The sequence below is a fragment of the Homarus americanus genome, unplaced genomic scaffold (genome assembly GCF_018991925.1).
Source record: "Homarus americanus isolate GMGI-L3 unplaced genomic scaffold, GMGI_Hamer_2.0 scaffold8226, whole genome shotgun sequence".
In the NCBI taxonomy this organism is placed as follows: Eukaryota; Metazoa; Arthropoda; class Malacostraca; order Decapoda; family Nephropidae; genus Homarus; species Homarus americanus.
The window spans coordinates 760,051-783,257 of NW_024717620.1; the positions used below are offsets into that span (position 1 = coordinate 760,051).

The window sequence follows — 23,207 nt, forward strand, 5'->3', positions numbered from 1 at the left end:
TCCCTAGAGAACTGCTCCTTATGGATTGGCCAGTAAATCGCTTCATTCACCTTTGGACTATGCAGCCAGGGCAATACTCAGCAACAGCCATCAAGCTTACGGCAGTTAGTAACTTCCCTAGACGTTGCATTAGTTAGCCTGCATCCTCCATATCCCGACGCTCCCCTGCAGTAATCACATACCAAACTCATGGTTGTTGTTGTTGTGGGGGTGTAGACTGTGTATAGATCTACACCTATTTCCAAAGAAAAATAAAGAGAGAAAAAAGTACTTAGCTACTCTGTTGCCTATGGAGTTGTTCGCTCTATGACTGCGCACCCTGTATCTCCCTGTGAATGGTGTGGCCAGGAAAGTACAGTTTCAGTCCTTGAGCACACAATCAACATAAAAATAAAATTCTAAAGTCTCTGTGGCACCTATGACACGTTCTGGTTTCAGCTGGCACCGTGCCTTCCAGCTTGCTTGCTAGTGAGCGCCACTTTGGGTTATTTACAACTTCAGCGTCACTGATGACACTATGAACTATCACTGTGTACACTGTATCTCCCTGTGGGTGGTATTATAAACACAGATTCAGTCCTTGAGCAAGCACACAAACAAAATAAAATTTAAAGTCTCTTGTGGCACCTATGACACTCTAATAGGCTGGCAGTTGTCCTTACCAGCCTGGACATTGCCAATATGTATTCACTTTAAGTTATTATAGTCTCTTCTGCATTCACTGATGACAACTATGAACTGATTTAACTGAAGGCACAGTACTACACTCCCTGGTTGGCCTTTATCGTACAGCCGTGACCACAACACTCCCCAAAAATAAAATAAAAATAAAAGCTTTGTCATGTGGCAGTGATTGTGTGGTTATAGGCTCAGGACCTGGCTGTACCCTCCAACTCGGTGGAAATTGAGCTAAAAATACAATCGTGTTCCAGGGCGCATGAAAAGTCCGACATCGATTTACACTTTCACCTCACTAAGACGCATCTTGACGAACTTATGTAATCACGTTCAATTTCTGCCGCTTCTACATCGGCGTCCGGATGCCAACACGCTGGTTAAGCAGAGACGCAACACTTAATTCGCCCGCCTTATAACAGTTACATTCCATTGGCTGGTAAGCAAACGGCAAGTGATCAGTCAGCAGTTGTAGGGGATAGTATCCCCTACAAGTTCACAATGGACGTGTTGTCGGTTCTAATTAAACACAAGAAATACACTCTGCCACGTTCGTAGAGTGATACGGTATATATAATTTGTAATAAAAGTTTAAAGTCTTGCTATAATAGTGGAGATAAGTTATTTCTCTAGAAACAGGGCCGCCATTTGCAATGACATCACCAGTTTCCCAGCAGACTAAGCTCTCTATCAAACTCACTGCTGCAGTCATAGGTAGTACAGAGGATGGCCTCTTTAGACGCCAGGTATGATTTAAGGGTGTTTTTTTTATGGTTTAAGTCCTGGACATTTCATAAGTGAAGAAATGTGCCATGAAGAGCTGCTTCAAACATAGGTTGGATGAATATATGAACAATAGGGGTTGGGTGTAAATGGGACTGCCCAGTATGGGCCAATAGGCCCGCTGCAGTTTCCTCCATTCTTATGTTCTTATGGACATAAAAAACTCCCATGTTCACACCAGCTCAGCTGTCATGTACTCTTACCTGGTAAACTTTTTTTTTTTTAGTGCATTTACAGAGGATATCGGAATTAGATGGAGATAAGAGTCAGTTTAGAAGTACAGTAATAGCATTGTTTTGAGAATGCCTGGTGCTACTAGGTAAACATGACAACATAGTGGTTATTGTTTTGATGATTCAATAATGAACCACTGGGATATACCATCATTTATATTAATTAATGGGTAAAATGTTACTTAACTACCATAAATACTTGGATGCTTAGATTCAAGATAGGCTATATTGGGTAAATTTTAAGTTTTGGTTATCCCTGTACTTAGACATGCAGACTATGTTTTCTTTTTTCCTGATGGTTTGTGATGTGTTATGAACGATTTAGACCTCCATTTCTATCGGAAATCACGAGTTTTGAGTTACTACCCCCCCTTTACCGATGTAAGTTAAGCTAACCTTATAACTCATCATACCCTAACCTAACCTATGACCTGAATTTTCCTATGCGACAGAAATCCATAGAGATAATGTGCCTTATTGTTTAAAGTACTTAATCCCATAGTTAGAATCTTAAGGTTTCCCAGATGGCCAAAACCAAAATAATACCAATATTGTTAGGAATGTCTATACTATGAAATTTGTTGTATGGGCTGCTAATATCCATTGAGTTAGTTAATGTGCTTAGTAATATTTATATACAGTATTCAATGTAGCATTACTATGTTGCACAGTAAAGCACAATTAATTTTCTAATATTTATTTATAGAGTCGATCAGCCGAGAAGGTTGGACAACTACTTTCAGGGTTCATCAAGGAAGATGAAAGAAATTTATCAAAAGTAGATGTCATTATGATTGTAAGAGTATTATCTAGAATTTGGCCAACCAGCTATGAAGCACGTTAAGTTACATCTGTCATCTGATCATCTCAAGCTCATTCCCTGACCATGGTCGTCCCTAGTCCTTCCACAACATTAAATATAGACATTAGTGACGACATTTTCCAGACATGAAATAGAGAACAGTGATGAAAACTTTCATGTTGAAGTTATCGGTCTTTTGCATCATTTTAGCATCCAGCAAGTAAATACAAACGATTAATACTTGAGCAGTAATTTATTTTAACCTAAAAATAAGGTATGCCTGGGTATATCATCAGTGTATATGGCTGGTAACAACACCCACACACCACAGATACTGGGCGGCTCGTGCCAATCAGTGACGTCACAACCAATCACAGAGCTTTTCGCAGTCATGTGACTTTTTTAATAACTTTAATCCTTATTTTTTACACTTTTGGGCCTAATTTATTTTAAAATATTACCATAGTGAATTTAAGCGTTTTTCTTTTCTTTACCCATTGACCTGCCATTGTAGTGGATTCCTCCTCTACAAACGCTGTTTGTCGCTGACGAGCCGACTCACGAATCCAGCCGCACCTCAGGTCTAGGTCAACCAGCGCCGCCTTACACGACTGAGGTCAACTATTAAGCCATGCCTACCCCCGCTATATAAGACCTGACCTCGTGGTGACCTACCTATTTCTACCTACAGCCACCAGCAAGCAACACCTCCTCCTCCTCCTCCTCCTGCCTGGCGGCCCTCGCTCCCACCGGCGACCATGGCAACTCACAAGCTGGTCCTCTGAGCACCCTCACCAACCAGCTCTCTCTACTCAACGCTTGTAACCACGCTGCCACTTCCCAGCACCAAGCTGCACTGTACATCCAATACAATATGTATACAGAGAGCACATTGTGAGTTTCCTTTCTCCATCCCATCCTGAGTGTGAACCAAATATAACGAAACCCCACACCATCTTACAAAAAAAATCCGACCGTCAACTCGTCCATTCTCACTCCTAAAAAGTTTTTCCTGACAATTTCCTGAACTTGTGACTTCTTCAACCTTAAGCTGTGACGTTTAGTGGGGAGGGCGCGTGTTACCTCTGGAGTTTGCTGATCTATTGCCAGTTGAGGGGCGGGGCAGGTGTGACGCCGCCTTAAGAATATACAGTACAGAGGCAGTACAACAACTGCAGCACACCAAATAAAACTTTTTTCTTCCCAAACATTCCAGTCAATCTACAACAATCAAACACATTTTGGACTCCATGAAAAGTGTTTAAATGATCAGGTGATTATAAGGCTTACGAGTTTATGGTGTTCATGGTAGTTATGATGGTCATGGTAGTTATGGTGGTCATGGTAGTTACGGTAGCCATGGTAGTTGTGGTGGCCATGGTAGTTATGGTGGCCATGGTAGTTATGGTAGTTATGGGGTCATGGTTATGTTAACATTATAACTCAGGTGTTTGGTTATGTTAACATTATGACTCAGGTGTTTGGTTATGTTAACATTATGACTCAGGTGTTTGGTTATGTTAACATTATAACTCAGGTGTTTGGTTATGTTAACATTATAACTCAGGTTATTGGTTATGTTAACAATATGACTCAGGTGTTTGGTTATGCTAACATTATGACTCAGGTGTTTGGTTGTTAACATTATGACTCAGGTGTTTGGATATGTTAACACTATAACTGAGGTGTTTGGTTATGTTAACATTATAACTCAGGTGTTTGGTTATGTTAACATTATAACTCAGGTGTTTGGTTATGTTAACATTATAACTCAGGTTATTGGTTATGTTAACAATATGACTCAGGTGTTTGGTTATGCTAGCATTATGACTCAGGTGTTTGGTTATGTTAACATTATGACTCAGGTGTTTGGTTATGTTAACATTATGACTCAGGTGTTTGGCTATGTTAACACTATAACTGAGGTGTTTGGTTATGTTAACATTATAACTCAGGTGTTTGGTTATGTTAACATTATAACTCAGGTGTTTGGTTACGTTAACATTATAACTCAGGTTATTGGTTATGTTAACAATATAACTCAGGTGTTTGGTTATGTTAACATTATGACTCAGGTGTTTGGTTAACAATACGACTTATATGTTTGGTTATATTAACACTATAACTCAGGTGTTTGGTTATGCTAACATTATGACTCAGGTGTTTGGTTATGTTAACAATATGACTCAGGTGTTTGGTTATGTTAACATTATGACTCAGGTGTTTGGTTATGTTAACAATATGACTCAGGTGTTTGGTTATGTTAACATTATGACTCGGGTGTTTGGTTAAGCTAACATTATGACTCAGGTGTTTGGTTATGTTAACAATATGACTCAGGTGTTTGGTTAAGCTAACATTATGACTCAGGTGTTTGGTTATGTTAAGAATATGACTCAGGTGTTTGGTTATGTTAACATTATGACTCAGGTGTTTGGTTATGTTAACATTATAACACAGGTGTTTGGTTATGTTAACAATATAACTCAGGTGTTTGGTTATGTTAACATTATGACTCAGGTGTTTGGTTAACAATACGACTTAGGTGTTTGGTTATATTAACACTATAACTCAGGTGTTTGGTTATGCTAACATTATGACTCAGGTGTTTGGTTATGTTAACAATAAAACTCAGGTGTTTGGTTATGCTAACATTATGACTCAGGTGTTTGGTTATGTTAACATTATAACTCAGGTGTTTGGTTATGTTAACAATATAACTCAGGTGTTTGGTTATGTTAACATTATGACTCAGGTGTTTGGTTAACAATACGACTTAGGTGTTTGGTTATGTAACACTATGACTCAGGTGTTTGGTTATGTTAACATTAAAACTCAGGTGTTTGGTTATGTTAACACTATAACTCAGGTGTTTGGTTATGTTAACAGTATAACTCAGGTGTTTGGTTGGTAACACTATGACTCAGGTGTTTGGTTATGTTAACATTATAACTTAGGTGTTTGGTTATGTTAACAATATGACTCAGGTGTTTTGTTATGTTAACAATATGACTCAGGTGTTTGGTTATGTTAACAATATGACTTAGGTGTTTGGTTGGTAACACTATGACTCAGGTGTTTGGTTATGTTAACATTATGACTCAGGTGTTTGGTTATGTTAAGAATATGACTCAGGTGTTTGGTTAACATCAATTATGAATAAATCAAATAAAATTTATCACTTTTATTTGTTTTTGCTTTTTCTTGTCACATAAAATAAATGTTTAATCTACTCTAAGTGTGACTATTTGTTACCTCCTTCATTTCCTCACGAAATCTACTACAAGTACTGTACACTATATCAACTATATAATATAACTGTACATCAACTGCTTGGTACAGTATATCAACAACAGTGAAGCGGTTGTTAACAATATTGTTATGAGCGAGTCACTTGAGTGCGGCGCCTCTTGGCACGTCTTCTTGAGGCCTCCAACTGATGATAGTGAGGAGACAACTCACGGAAGATATCGGCCTGTTCCTCCTCAGGTATTGTGGCTCTGGAAAAGAGATAAAAACCAAGTGAAAAGTATACAAACAAATGGCAGCTATATGATATACTGTACTGTATTGTACACCCACATGAAGCTCCTGAACTCAGAGAATGATGATTGAGATGGCCGGGTAATTTGTATGAATTTTATGAGCTAAAACAGGCAGTCAGGCAGGGTGGCGGGTGGGGCAAATCTAAAAATAGCGTCTCGAGCCGGACACTCACCGCGTATATGTGGAAAAAATCCGTGTTAAGTGAAAGTTCAGCTCTGGCGAGGCACCGCGTATATGATAAAACGCGTTAAGTGAAACCGCGTTAGGCGGGGTAATACTGTATATATATAGGAGAATGGGTGTTGAACTGCATCACGTGATTGTCATATAGTAAAATAAAGTACCGTAATACAATATCTACTTTAAATTGTGGCGTATAAGTCGACATTTTAAGCTTAAAAAAATCTCTCCTAAACCAGGGGTCGACTTATATGCCAAGTATAAAATGTGAAGCTGTACCACATAGTGGTAAACAAGTGGAACAGCTGCCCAACACTCGCTGTGCATCACTTAGCGTAACTCCCGTGGCCTGCCGCTAATATTTCCTACTGAAATTCATGTTTGGTAAACTTATTTAACATAGAGATTATAATAAAATAGTAAATTCCAGTATCGGGTATAATTAAACAAACACAACACCACATGCCATTTCCAACAGCTGATGGACAGTAAACAATTGATCAGATCGCCACTAAACCCGGCGGCCAGCCAGACAACTACCAGGTACTACAATACGGTGCCATCTGCGCAATTTTATGATAGCGCTATAGAATGTGAGTTCACATACACTACAGGAGTAATGACAGTTTAATGATACACAATGGCAGTTTATCTAATATACGTACACACAATGACATCGTAATTAAAACCTTAACTCTAAGATAAAAAGTTATAACTTTAACTTCAAGATTAATTTTACTTCTAAGTTATATTTTATTGACAATAAAAGCGTGTATGATCACATTTTAAAATCCTTCAAAGTCTGCTGACTGTTCATAAAGAGGTCTGCATATGGGTCCGAATCACTGGAACTTCCGACTTTGTCTTCATTATTTTTGCTGTTATCCTCCTCCTCGTCACTGTCTCGCCACAACAAATCATCTTCTTCCCCATCCATTACATTTGAAATCCCACACTTTTTTTAACCATTTTAAGACAGTTTCTACACGAACAGCTTCCCAAGACTTTATTACAAATTCACACAACACATCCAGTGGTGGAGCAGGCATATTACCCCCCTTCGTGAATGGCTTTTCTCCCTCAACCATCCATTTATTCCACTCAGAACAAATATTGTCCTCAAATGGCTTATTTGCAAACTCTTCAAACAACAGTGCTGCAGCGGATGACAGTTTAAGTCTGAGCTGTGCTGCCGACAGTGGAACGGACCCATAGTTTCGCAGCTGGCCGTGTGGTAATGGTGGCACCACTGGCAGTTTGTTTACAACAGCTGATGCAAATGGCAAATCATAAGCCAGGTGTACCATAATGTTCTACTATCATGCCGTTTATAGCGGTACTATCATGGTGCTATACTGGTATGCTGTGTAAACAATTAATATTTTATTGGAGGTGCTGATTTTGGCTTGGTGTTTACCAGTTCTTACGAAGATAACATACTGAAGATTTTTAGCGGTTGCTTGGTGTCCTATGTAGATCCTGTTGCCCACTTCCCTTTTTGTATGAAGTATATAATATATATATCAAATATGGAAAGGTATTACAGTAAGTGTCTTGATGAAAGTGGCGTGGCCTTATTACACACTTTCACCTATGTTTGGGCCTTGGGGGGTCGACTTATACGGCGAGTATAGAACTAAACCTGAATTTTTAACTAAAAATCTTGAGGTCGACTATATGCCACAATTCAAAATAACAGAAAATTAATTCTAAAATAAATTCATTCTGTACTGATATAAAATAAGATCATTCTGTACTCACATCCTTCAGTGAGGTGGAAGACTTTTGGAACTTGTAGATGGACTTTGGGGGAGGAAGTGAGTGAATGAGCCCGAGTAAAATGAAAAAGTGAGAGTGAATGAATGTAGGAGTGTGTGGATGAATGTGTAGGGATGTGGATGAGGGTGTGGGGATGTGGATGAGGGTGTGGGGATGTGGATGAGTGTGTGGGAGTATGGATAAGGGTGTGGGGGTGTGGATGAGGGTGTGGAGTAGACAAGGAGAGGGATTCCATTGTAACATAGCTGATAAGTGGAGTGTGAGAGGTGGAAGGTGCTAGGCAGTGGTGGTGGCTTGGGGGACTGCAGCCTCCCCATCAGCTCCCCCAAAGCCACCCCTTGGCATCTTCAGAAAACTGCTATTTTTATTGATGTGTAATATATATTCCAAGTAAAACTAGTGTGCTTGCTCTGCAAACACAGCTTCGAGACAAGTCCCCTAGCCCCCTCTTCCAAACAGATTGCCATCCCCAAGCCCCTCCTATATAGAAAATTTGGAGCCGCCACTGGTGCTAGGTGACCGTGGGAGGCATGCGGTGGGGTGGTGAGGAAGGGAGGTAGCGGGTGGTATGAGGCTTACATAATGCAGATGCTTGGGATGTGGAAGGTTGTGGTGGTACATTGGTGGTGGTGGTGGTGGTAGAGGGAGCCTCTGGTGGTGAGGCGCGTGATGACTTGGATACAACCGTCACAATTTCTCCCTCAGATTCACGACCTTCTTTGTTGTTATCACGATCATTTTCACTACCAGGCTCTTTATTATCACTATCCACTGATCCTCAATGTCACTAAACAGGAGTTCTAGAAAATCTTCCTCTTTCAGAGACTTTTTCCGAGACATTGTCACTATAACGAGGTTGTATAGCCTGATACGGTAAAGTTTTTTGAAAACTAAACACTTTCCCTGTAAATATTAACAAAATATTTCATTACACAATCATCACTTCACTTCTCTAACACTAAAAATAAATTATTTCAGGGAGTAGAGTAAGCACTGTTATCCAGGGGTTGAGGCAGCCTGCACGGATTAATGGAAATTTAAATGGACGCGGCTCACGGTCTGACTGCTGAGATAATACTGTGCATTTATCATTCCGGTCTTCCCTTCCTCTGGGCATTGAGAGTTGCCAATTAGTTTATTTGATAGAACTTACTTGCTACTATGATGCATCAAAGTTTGACACAATTCTGTTGAAAACTGAATTTTTGATGAATTTTTTAAGTTTGGTGACTCAATTTGTGTCGCCGTGAAGTTGGTCTTATCATGCATATGACGCAAGTGAATCGTGCCATCAGCACAGAGTCACCATTTTCATACACTCCCTGCTTCACCATAGTAACGGAGATCAGCTGGGACGCCGATTCCCTAGCAACGCTCCCCACCAGCTACACTCTGCGCTCTCCTCCCATTACGTGTTTGCCCTATGGACGATTACTTTTTTTTACCTTTATCTCTCATAATATGTATTTAGGATGGTGTGTGCATCTACCCGAAAATACAAGTTGAAAACTACCTTAACACCTCACGGCTTGGCCCAGTAGCCTGGTGGTTACAGCGATGAGTCTAACCTGGATAAAATGCCATGATTAATCACTATTAAGCACTATTATAACAATGAACACTAATAATAACAGTAACTCCAGCAAAATATGGCAGAGAGAGAGGAGAGTTACAAGAGCAGATGACACTCCACTAGCAGTCACTCGACCCGCACCCATTGTCAGGCGTACGATCGAAATACAGATCTTGTAGTCTAATTTGAAAACAGTGATGGGCACAGTGATAAACAAATTATCTAAACCATGCATCTACCTATGATAACATAATAAGAAACATTGTATCACTATTAGAGTGAATGAAATAATATTCCCACAACAACAATTGACAGCTGTTTATGTTTCCCACCTCCTCGGGCACCTGTGTTCAGCATGACCGACCGGTCAACCAGCGCCCAAGGGCCTAAAATGTTCTTTGCTCTGTTTTGGGAATGCTTCTTAGGGAGGCTTCTTAACCCAGAACCCCAAATTTTTTGTCTGAATCTTCCAAAATCCGGATTTACCAGGTCCAGATCTTCGAGGGATCACTGAATACAGTAAAGTAACCCCTTGACAACTTGGAATAATGTATGTGGCTCTAACCATTCCAAGTTATCATATTTTCTGATTTATCAAGGCACTTTCCTCCCAGTCTTTTGTTCCTCCCCCATACCAAACTTTTTGATCAAAATTACCGACCAAGATCAGAAAACTTGCATAAAAATGAAGACTTACCAGCACTACCAGGGATGGATGAGGATAGTTCAAGCTTGTGGGGCCATGTGGTAAGTGTCAGAGGTGATGGGGACATTACAGTACAAGTCTGTATTGTTAGCACTTACAGCACCTTCTTTGCCAGAAATGCCTGGGAGACGGTAACGGAACCAGTGTAAGGATGCCAGACTTACAGCGGTTATTTTTTAACTCGTAATTTCAGGTAGACATTCATAAATTTCTTCATTTTTCTTTTTAGTTTTTCATAAAGAAAAGAAAATAAATAAATAAATAAATAAATAAAAATTATTATTAAAAGGTAAAAATATAAATGAAATAAACATTTCTTACATGCGCCGGAGTTATCACACTAAGCAAGGGGAGCGGTAGGGGGGAGGGGGGGGGGGGGCAGAACCCCCCACACATCTTGTGCGGGTCGCACGTGTATGCCATTCAGATTGCAGCATCATATTTTGGAATATTGCATATTACGTTAAAAAAATATTCAAAAATAATTTACAGTTGAATATTTTACTGCCATTACAAGTTACAGTATTACCCCGCTTAACGCGGTTTCGCTTAGCGCGTTTTACCGTATACGTGGTGCCTCGCCAGAGCCTAACTTTCACTTAACGCGGGTTTTTTCCACGTATACGCGGTGAGTGTCCGGCTGGAGAGCTATTTTTAGATTCGGCCCACCCCCCACCCGCCACCCTGCCTGACTGCCTGTTTTAGCTCATAAAATTCATACAAATTACCCGGCCAGAATATAATTTACATTGCTGGAATTCTTACAATATGATGATCATTTTGAATATAAACATCATAGATTTTGCATAAGACATACAAATTTTAGATATAATGTTTACTCTGAGTAAATATGTTATTTTTTGTGCAAAATATATGACATTTGTATTCAAAATATTCCTGGTCTTACAAGGAATCCAGCAATGTCAATTATATTATCCTAACTTTAGTTTGAGGTATTATTTAATACTAAAATGGTAAATATTCTGGTTTTCCCACACATCTGGTAGGGAGGGTTGGTGGGGGGTGGGGGGGAGGAAGGGACCGACCGACCATCTGTTACTGTGTGAAGAATATTTTTTTTTATTATTAACTGAAGATATTTGTTTTAGCTCATAAAATTCATACAAATTACCCGGTCAGAATATAATTTACATTGCTAGAATTCTTACAATTTGGTGATCATTTTGAATATAAACATCATAGATTTTGCATTAGACATACAAATTTTAGATAGAATGTTTACTCTGAGTAAATATGTTATTTTTTGTGCAAAATATATGACATTTGTATTCAAAATATTCCTGGTCTTACAAGGAATCCAGCAATGTCAATTATATTATCCTAACTTTAATCTGAGGTATTATTTAATACAAAATGTTAAAATTTAGTTTTTTCACCCATCTCTTGAAGGGAGGATTGGTGGGGGGTGGAGGGAGGGTTGGGACTGACTGCACGGTTGGAAGAGGGGGGGAGGCAAGGTGGGGTACTTTGATTGACAGATAGTGTCGAAGAATTTTTTTTTTTTTTATTAACTGAAGATATTTGTTTTAGCTCATAAAATTCATACAAATTACCCGGCCAGAATATAATTTACATTGCTGGAATTCTTACAATTTGGTGATCATTTTGAATATAAACATCATAGATTTTGCATTAGACATACAAATTTTTTATATAATGTTTACTCTCAGTAAATATGTTATCTTTTGTGCAAAATATATGACATTTATATTCAAAATATTCCTGGTCTTACAAGGAATCCAGCAATGTCAATTGTATTATCCTAACTTTAGTTTGAGGTATTATTTATTAAAATTTAGTGGTTTCCCCCCCAAAATTTCTCAGAGAGGGAAGAGCGAGCAGTGTAGTGTGAGAAGAGGGGGAGGGAGTTGAGTCCATTATTTGAATGGACATTAACTTGGCGACTGTATTTCTCTATTTCTCTTAAGTATTAATTGTGTGCATGTACCATCATAAAATTAAGATGTTATTTTTACTAGAACATAGGTATTGTGTCGGAAAAAGTGGAGTTTGGGGATCGGGCCAGTTTCTATTGGAATTAATCCCATATGTTCTGTTGTTCACTTAGCGCGGTTTTCACTTAACACGGTACCCTGTGGGTTTTATTGACCGCGTTAAGCGGGGTACTACTGTATATTGAATTAGGAGTTACGAAGGGTTTACTTTATGATTATATTACATAAGCACTTCGCAAGGATAGCAAGTTTTCACTTATCTGGGGTTAAAAGTGTACCAGAAGGCAGGTGGACGGTGGTGCAAATATTTGGGAAGGAAACTTTTGGGACTTGTTCTGTTTATACTGCACCTAATGTACTGTCAGATCATGAATTAGTCTTACCCCTTCCATGTCGACCATTATGAAAACCACCATAAAATTAAATCTTAAAATTTTTTTTTAATGAAACATTCAAAATATTAACCCTTATGCCCCGGGCTAGGGTCAGGACGGCCATACCCCCCACGCAGGGGTAAAACGAGAAAAATCAACTTTTCCAAAAATAATTATTAACCTTTATAAATGATGAAACAATGAAAAAGACGCAAGAAAAACTATATATTGTCCCTCTATATTCTCCGTGGCGCCTCAGTGACGAGACAAATAAGGGGAAAGTTTTTTTTACATAGAGCGCTCGCGGTCACTACGCACTTAGGGGTCATCTTCCCGCTTGCCTTTGTGTCCGAATTGGCCAATAATGCATTTATTTACTGATCATAATACTTATTTCCTATAAATAATTCATTTAGACTATTTTATTTGCATTACTCTTCATAAGAAGTTCTCAGCGAGACACAAACACAACTTTTAGTAATATTACTTTGATACAACATGATAAAATAGACAAACAATGGAAATAAACAAACAAAACAAGTTATTTACCAAGAAGCTTCCCTCTGACCATGCATAAGAGGGCTATTTTTAGCCAGTCTTTGTGTCCAAAGTGGCCAATAATGCATATATTTACTGATCATAATACTTATCTCCTATAAATAATTCATTTAGAATTTATTTTTTTACATTAATTTTCATAAAAAGTGCTTGGCGACACACAGCAGTCTGTCGCCAGCTGTCTGGCTGTCTTTGTGTTTGGTAGATCAAGTAATACATAAAATAATAATAATTCCACAAATAAATACATTTATAACATAATCATAGCATTATTTTACAGTAATACTTCACTACAATACAACTACTGTACACTACTTTTAGCAATATAACTTTGATACAACATAATAAAATGGACAAAAAATAAAACAAACAAAAGTAGGAAATTACATCCAGGAAGCTTCCCTGTGGCCGAGGTGTGGCGTGACAGGCAAGTAGTCACATGGGAACCTGATAACCCACGCTGACCATTTAAACAGTGGCGGGAAAAGGCGCACATTCTGGAACGTCACCCAGGGTGCGCCAGTCGGACGTTCTGGTCTTCATACGCTAAAGGTCAGAGCCTCAAGTTAAAGAAGACCCAAGTTCAGAAAATTATCAAACCCAACTTCTCCAAGTCTTTAGAGAAACCTTTCAGAATTATTTGGGGAAAAAATGGTGTTTCTAACTTAATTAGAACTGATTTTATTGACTCCGGTATAAGCATTTCTTATGCTTTTTCATAAAAGAGCCGAGTTCCCATCCTTATATCATGTCAAAATATTTTGTTTAAGGATCTTTTGTTATAACAGCCTCAAAGAGAAAATATTCAGGATCATTATGGTACCAAATTCATCTCTCTTTTTGCTAGCTGTAAATATTTTTGCTCGCGCCTGCTGCAAATGTAATGAGAGAGTGCTTGTCCGTGCGAGATGAGATGCGTAGTTTACTCTCTTAAACTCTCAGAAAACTTTCCCCAGCACCCAGAAACATTCCGGGGATGTGCAATAGTGTGTCTGTCTGTCTGTCTGCCAGTGAGATACATAGTTTATGGTCTAAGAAAACTTTTCCCAATAACCAGAAAAATTTCAAAAGAAAAGAAAGTCGTCTTATTCCAAAGAAATCTCGCATTCCTGGAAGAACTCTGCACCAATTATTCTGGCTATAAGGCTATCACTGGGTAGTACAGTATTTTTAAATTTCATGCACAATATTTGATTTATTCTAAAGAGCCTTAGTGATGAACACAGTAATATCCTACATCTAACAATGCACACATTCTTACCTGTACTCTTTCATGAGATCAAACTTTTCCCAGGGTTTCTCACTCAACTTTGCACGCTTGTAAAATCTTTCAGGCAGACCAAGATCCAACAATCCTTGCAAGTTTTTTCTCTCCCACCGCTCGTGCCACGGCCGAGGCTTCAACTGTACCTGAAATGTATTATTTATTTGACTTTTATGGAAAATTTTGGGTCTCTTACACAGTTAACATTATTATTATTATTATTATTATTATCATTATTATACTCTGCACAGCTCCTCCCCGACTTACGATGGGGTTAGGGACCCAAATCCAGGTCGTAAGTCGAGTAGGTCGTAAGTTGGGAAGGAGCTGTTTATGATAAAAATTTTAAAACTAAAGTTTTGTGAAGAAAACGAAGGGTGACTGGCATGTGTGTGTATCTCACTGTGTGCTCACTATCAGTATGTGACTCGGGCAAAATGCAAGAACTGCCGTGGAGTACACGATGCTGTGGTACCCCGGCGGTCGTAATACAATGGAAGAAAAGTTTAGTGATTATTCAAGAATGGCCATGGTGGTACGACCGTAGTTTGTTGTTACTACGTCATCGTAGTGCAGTCAGGTGTACCAACTGGCGGGAGACTGGGAGGTTGGTATGCTTGCACCCTCAAAAAGTTGTCAGTGGCACGAAACGTTTGCTCTTGCTACACAATTTACGAGCATGAAAAACTTGAATCCCAAGCTAAGGTGCACCTCATTTTCCTATTTTCTTGGATTATAAGCCATTTCTGTGTATGAAATACGATCACTTACGGTGAATGTAGGTAAATAAAGCCTGTGACAACCATAAGTGTAGTATCTGTTCCTTTCTTCTTTATCCTTATTAAATCTAACAAATAAAGTAATAAGTTGGTCACGAACTTGGGGTTGGGTGAGTGTAAATAAAGAGAACTATGGCCTGTTCTGTGGATGAAGTCAGAAGAATTTAACAAAGTACAGCATTAGGTATTATAATTTTGTTATGACAGTGATGAACTCACTGTACAGATGAATTGGGATAAAATCTTGAAAAAATATCACCATAACTGTTAGTTTTCTATCAAACAGGAAATTATCTTTGCACCAAAATTTTTTACTTTCGTATTATACAAGTATAAAGGCCAGTTATCTACAAGATATGAAACCTTGAGATAATGTTTCCTACTTATCTCCACCTGATTATAGTACAGGTTGACAATCCCTTATCCGAAATCCTTGGGACCAGATGCATTTTGGTTTTTGGAATTTTTCGGTTTTCAGAATGGTTAGGTTTTTTTTTTTTTTTTACAGGGATCAGCCCACCCGGGCACAGGTCATGACCCACATTGGGGCCTGGAGGCTAAAAAATAATAATAAAAATAAAAATAATAATAATAATAATAATAATAATAATAATAATAATAATAATAATAATAATACAGTAATTCATAGGTCTAGGTCGTGTTTCTCACTTTTGATCATTTTTTCATTCTTGTATTTCTTTATTATTATTATTATTATTATTATTATTATTATTATTATTATTAATATTATTATTTTATTATTAAAGAATTATTGTTATCATTCTTACTTTATTTTTGTGTATTTTTTATAAAATTTTTTATTTACTATGAATAATTATTATTATTACTGTACAGTGACCCCTCGGTTAACGAACTCAATCCGTTCCAGAAGGTCGTTCGTTAACCGAAAAGTTCGTTAACCGAAACCATTGTTTCAATGGGTTTTTGGGTAATTGGTTCCAGCTCACCGAAAATTTCCTAAATTCAACAAAAATGGTAGAAAAGTTCACTTACTTTGAGGTGTGTATGTACAAGGCTCCTGGATGATGATGATGATGATGATGGGAATTACAATGGGGGTGGAGGAGAAGGAAGAAGAGAAGGCATTGGGGTGGAAGAGAAGTCACCCCATGGCACCATTTCACCCATAAAATTTTAGTTCTCTTGGTGTATTTCAAGATTATTTTCTTTAAATCAACACTGTACTGCATTATATATTGTCAATATGTAAAATATATTTCAAAATGACCAATAATTTGCTTGGAAACACAGAAAAAAGCATTTAGTTGAAGAGAGTCTCAAGCAAGATGTTACCTCCAGTGAAAACAGAGAGACTAACGCCTGTTTGCTGTGTTAAGAGGCTGGATGCTGCGCTTTAAACTAGTCACTTTACCTTCAATTATGTTCAATAATTGTTAAAATGACTAAAAAATTGAATATTAAACTTTTAAAATTATTGAATAGTATAAACTTCTTGATATTTACTAAAATAGTTAGGAATTTAAGCCCTAGAACCGATTAATGTATTGGCGGACTGATACTAAAGCTGGTTGCCCGGCCAGTGCAAGCGAAAACATGTTGAGGTCGGTTCGTAAGAAATTCGTTAACCGAATTTTTGTTCGTTAACCGAAATGAAGATCCTAATGGAAGGCAGTTCATTAACCGAAATTTCGTTAACCGAAGCGTTCGTTAAACGAGGGGTCACTGTATTATCATTACTATTATTATTATTATTATTATTATTATTATTATTATTACTATTAAATTTTCACCCCCAGGCCCCAATGTGGGTCAGTGACCTGTGCCCGGGTGGGCTGTTACAAAAAAAAAAAAAAAAAAAAATATTGCTCCACAAAAAAACTTTCGGTTTTCAGAGCTTTTCGGTTTTTGGAATTTCGGATAAAGGGTTGTCAACCTTGAATGCAATAAATACCCTAAGAAAGATAGCAATACATGAACACTTTAACAATGTCAGGAATAAAAATGAATACAATATGTTAATGACATGGACTAAACCAGCAGTTGGAGAAAAGTATCTGCTGTTTAAATGGTCTTTTATTTGGAAAAATATTCCATGTAAATACTGTACTGTATATAGATCCTCACCAGAGTCTTCATATAGTTAGTGTGCAGACATTTGTTTACAAGGTATATACTCAACCATAATGGAAAGGAAGACATGTTAGGTTAGGTTAGATTAGGTTCATCCTGTGAGCAAATGTCATGGAACCCATATACAGTAGGTATAGTCATGAAATTCTACCATGTTAAACATAATACAAGATGGTAATTAAATGTTTTAAAAATACAGGCATCCCCAGGTTACGGAAGGTATGTGTCCATGAAAATTTGTCCGTAACGTGAAATTTCGTAATGCGAAACCAATTTTCCCATTGACTTCCATTATATAATTGGAGATGTGTTCCCAAGGAAATATTTATAAAAAAAAAAGTTGTAATACAAGCACATTTATCAATGAAAGTTTATTTTTTTTAACACATATATTGATTATTTTATGATATAATATTATAATCAATATACAAAACACTTGACTTTAACTTATCACAAAAGATGTTGAGTGCTGCGTTAGGTGAGGTAAGGTGGTGCAATAAGAGTTACTGGGAGGGAGACGGAGGAGCACTACTGACTCCTGCCTCACCCTGTACAGCATTGTACCAACCACCAAGAAATCCACATGAAATAAATTATATTATTTCTGTGAATTTTTTTCTAATACAGGCATCCCTTGCGTTATGGAAGGGTTCCGTTCCTGGAAAATTGATCGCATTGCGAAATTCCGTAACGCGAAACCTATTTTCCCATTGACTTCCATTATAAAACTGGAGATGCGTTCCTACAGAATTTTTTTCGGCCGCAAAACGTAATTCAAGCACTTTTATGAATGAAAATAAACATTTATAAACACATACAATACAGTACATTAAATAATTTATGATATACCTTCTTAACACATCAAGTTTAACAACCAATGTAATGCCTTTGCGGCTTCTTTTTGCACTACTGCGGTCACTTCCACTTGATGGCCTCTTTCCAGTCATCTTGAATAAGGGTAATGCACTGTACTGTACTTACTGTATGTTTGTAAAAGTTAAATCCAACTGCTAGGCCGAGAAACATGTGCGCACACTGGATGTAAACAATGGAGTGACTCCACATGGCGGCGCCACGCTTGGCGGTAGCAAACACCAAGAAATCCACACCAAAAAATTTCAATTTAAATTTTTTTTATAATTTTATAGTGATCTTTTTTTAAATTGTTAAAATTTACCCCAATTTCCGTAAGGGCGGATTTACGGACAGTAACGCAAAATTATTGGTCATAATTTAAAAATTCCGCAAGAGCGAAAATCCGTAACCCGGGCTGTAGTATTGAAAAAAAAAATTACTTAAAAATTTACCCAATTTCCGTAAGGGTGAATTTTTGTCCATATCCCGAATTTATTGGTCATAATTTATAAACATCTGTAGGAGCAAATTTACGTTACCAGAGTTTACGTAACCCAGGGGATGCCTGTATTCTCAATACAGTCTGCAATGTTAATTGAAAATTATTTCTGCATTTTTAATGTTTAATACAAACTGTAATAATAATAAGGATAAGAATACAGTACAATGATAATACAGTCGGCCCTTAACATACACGGGGGTTACGTAACAGAGATACCCGTGGATGTTAAAAATCCGCGTATATGTGGTGCTGCCCCCCCCCCCCAAAAAAAATAACCTGGTCCCCCCATGTCCTTATTTACCGTATATACCTGTGTGTAGTTCAAGTTTTTAAGACCAAATTATTTGGCAAAAAATTGGGGGTCGACCTCTAAACGGGTAATAGTTTCGTTAGGTTGAAAAATATTTACCAGTAAACAATGGAAACGATGCACAAATGCACCACCAGCTGTGAGTGTCGGTACAGTTGCCAGGGCAGACCTCTTGTGTCATCATAGCAAGCCCAAAGTAGCCAAATCCATGGTATGGTAGCACAGGACGATGTAAAACAAAGTATTCATTTATTAAAGTTTATTTATAGATACTGTACATAAATTTTTGTTCATTACATTTGAAACATCAATCTTGTTAATTAAATTTGAAACAAAAGAAAACTACGATACCGTATTTTCATTAAAATATTACATCACAAGTATATTTTACCTTAACTGTGACTGAATGAATATAGGTATTCTCAGAAATAAATATGGAAACATAATATTTTTGCTGCAATGACGTACATATTACAGTGGAAAGACGAAAACAATGACTTTCGCTTTCTTTCGTTATTCAAAAGATTTTACCGTAATCGCTTTTCGAATGGTTGTCAGTTAAAAAACTGTTGTACTCATACTGTATTACAATAATATTCTATCCTATCATTAGCCTTATAATCCCACTACTGAAAACCATTCGAAAAGCGATTACGGTAACATCTTTTGAACGAAAAAAAGAGAAAGTCATTGATTTCGTCACAATTTTATCCCACTTTCCACTGTAATACGTACATTATTTCAGCAAAAATATTACATTTCCATGTTCTCAGAAATAAATGGTAGTTTTGTTGAAACGTAATGTACAATATTTAATATTAAAATGCAAAAATAGCTATAAAAACAATTAATACACCCGTAATGTACTGGCTGGCATCTCCACTCGTCCCTGCTCCCGCGTCCAAGGTCACCACTCCTCCCAACTCGCTCCTTCCTCTACCTCCTCTCCCTCCTCCACCCCCTCTGCCTCCTCCCCGTCACTACTGCCGACAACGAACACAAATGTTTTGTGAATAACTGCACCTCCACTTCCTATGTACAGTACTGAACTGTACTGTGCTGTGCATTTTTACAAACAATAAACATGGCAAGAAAAGCTATTAAAAAAAAGAGATAAAAATTTCACTTTACTGTACAGTACCTATCCTCGGCGACAGGACGGGGGTCATCGGGCTCATCGTCACTCAATTCCATAACGGGTGGTGAAGTGGGGGCGACGGTGGATTCAGCTGCTTCCTCACTGCCGCCAGTGATTGATGGTGTTAAATCTCTCCTTCGGTGATCAAAGAACATGGTGATGGGGAGTTGTCGTCTCTTTCTTTCATTTCTTCCATGATGTTTTTGTATGGAGCAAAAACGTCATCCATCCCTCGCATGAATTTCAGGGCACGCACCATGGAGGGGTCCATACTATAGGCCAGGTTTTTCAGTGCCTCAATATTCCTGGTCATCTCCCCCAACTTCTCCAACGTTATTTCTTGGTGCTCTTCCTCATCCTCTTTCCCTTTCGCTTCCTCTTCCTTGCCTGAGTCTACTAACTCCTGTAGATCCTCCTCGGTCAGCTCAGTGTCGTGCTCTTCAATTAGCTCCCTAATCTCGTCCTCTGCCATGTCCTGGAAGCCTTCAGCAGCCACTTTCCTTGACAGTGCCAGGGTCTTTCTGAATATTTTCATTAAAATCCATCAAAATCATTTTCCTTGTCATCGTCTTAAGCACCAAACAGCTCCTCCCAGTCTTCTCCTTGAACAGGGCTAGAGGGTACGTGTTTTTCGAATCGTTTTCAATTAAAAAAATGTTACAGCACATGTATATTTTACCTAAACTGTGCCTGAATGAATATATTCTCAGAAATAAATAGTAGTTTTGCTGAAACATGATGTATTTCAATGTAAAATAGGATAAAATACATGGCGAAAACAAAAGACTTTACCTAACCTTCCAATGTTCAAGAGATGTTACTCATTTTTTTAATAGTTTTCGGTTAAAATACTGTTATATTACACTGATATTCTATTCATACTGTGCTTGATATACTACATTCACGGAAATGTAATATTTTTGCTGAAATGACGTACGTATTACAGTGGAAAGTGACGAAAACAATGACTTTCACTTTCTTTCGTTCAAAAGATGTTACCGTAATCGCTTTTCGAATGGTTTTCAGTTAAAAAAAACTGTTGCATCACACGTGAATTAGGATAGAATATTATTGTAATACAACAGTTTTTTAACTGAAAACCATTCGAAAAGCGATTACGGTAACATCTTTTGAACGAAAGAAAGCGAGTCATTGCTTTCGTCACTTTCCAATGTAATACATACGTCATTTCAGCAAAATATTACATTTCCATATTCTCAGAAATAAATAGTAGATTTGCTGAAACGTAATGCATTTCAATGTAAATTAGGATAAACTACATGAAAACAAAAGACTTTACCTAGCCTTCCGATGTTCAAGAGATGTTACTCGTTTTTTTAGTAGTTTTCGGTTAAAATACTCTTATATTAGTGATATTCTATTCATACTGCGCTTGATATAATACATTCACGGAAATGTAATATTTTTGCAACTACAATGCTGATGTCAACACAAGTGTGGTTACAGCGAGACTGACTGAGTGAGGGAAAGCTATGCGTGTGTGTGTGTGTGAGGTTGCGGGAGCGGGCGGTGTCCCGTGTTCGGTGCCGCGCGCGAGTTGAATGGCGCGCGATTTGAATGTACTTCAATTACTTCAATGTACAGAATATTCCTCCGGCGGGGCAATCCGCGTATTTGCAAATCCGTGTATTATAAACCCGCGTATGTTAAGGGCCGACTGTACTAATGTCAGAATAAAGCCTTTATTAAAAGCAGGATATGTTATAATATATGGATGATCAGGAGTAAAGTATTTTCAAAGAAAAATCATCCACAAATTTCACAAATATATTAATACATCATATCTATGCATATACAGTATGTAAATTGTAAAATTAAAAAAATATATATTAATTAAGGCATATGTTATGATTTCTCCAAGGCACATTTTCTGAAAATTTCAGAAACTGGTTTTTTTTCTGATCTATGAGGAACATTCAAGGATAAATTTATGAATAATTTTGGAATTTTATGGAAAGTCTCCAATTTTTCTGTTCCGAGTCTGTGAATCAATTCCGAGGTTAGGTTAGGTTAGGTTTGTAACCGGAAAAATTCCCCATCAATCATGATACCAAGATTTATTTCTTCAGTATTGGTGAAAGGTGAACAGTAAGCTGTATCTCCACCTGTAAGTGAAAATAAAGTCATTAATATTGTGTTAGTTAATTTTGTGAATTCTGAAACATCTTTATTTATGAGGGTTAATATTTATATATTTCCAACACCTACATATTGTGGGTAATTTTGTCTGTTAAAATAATCCAACAAATTTAATTTTCAACGGAAACTCGGATTTTTTTGGTTTCACAGGCAACACACACTCATAAAAAAAAATGAATGTAGATTTTTATGATGATTCCAAAACTGTGATCCTTTTTTTGGAGAAATTAATAGAAAAAAAAATATAAGCCCTTAAAAATTTTAATGTTCTACATCAAAATGTTAACCTAAACTACCTAACTTAACCTAACTGGAAAACATTGGTCAACTTAAAATCCTACAATTCCCTGGATGACCAAAAAGATAATAATACCATCACTTTCTTTTAGTTTGGAAGACATTATTCATTTTTGTTGGGATCATGGACACACAAGGCCAATGTATTCACACTTGATTCTCCCATACTTGTAGATAAAATATAGAATGGGTGTGTACAGTACTGTATATCAACATGGCCATTAAACATATGGAAATCCTTGATATTTGCCATCCATAATGAAAACAAAAACATGTAAAAATCACATAAGCAAAAACTGCCAAATGTGTTAGGGCCTGCCAACTACCCTGGTACAGGTCACCTGGCATATTTGGACTTGTTAAAATATTATATTTAGGCTACTAGATATTTATACTAATGCAATATCTATTTTGGTAGTGTTGCGCTCTTTATGAAAATTTGGTTGATCCCTGATCCACTCTCAAATCAGGCCACTTATGACTTTTATTTAGCTTAATTTAATTTCCATACATTCCTAAACATAAATTATTTGGATTAGCTATCTTAAAGGCTTACCTTTAATGATGGTTAGAAGAAATTGGGAGATATAAGTGGCGATGAGGCA

General features: G+C 37.4%; 1 protein-coding gene across 1 annotated transcript in view; it reads right to left on the minus strand.

The window, feature by feature from the left end:
- Positions 1 to 5,662: 5,662 nt before the first annotated feature.
- The window catches only part of LOC121858935 (39S ribosomal protein L19, mitochondrial-like), a 54,499-nt gene continuing 36,954 nt past the window's right edge, over positions 5,663 to 23,207 (minus strand). Inside the window, exons 6-7 of the mRNA XM_042355589.1 lie at positions 14,447 to 14,595; positions 5,663 to 5,993 (exon numbers count right to left, since the gene is read on the minus strand). Coding sequence (XP_042211523.1) covers positions 5,873 to 5,993; positions 14,447 to 14,595 — 270 coding nt within the window. The 3' untranslated portion in view covers positions 5,663 to 5,872. The remainder of the gene's footprint in view (positions 5,994 to 14,446; positions 14,596 to 23,207) is intronic.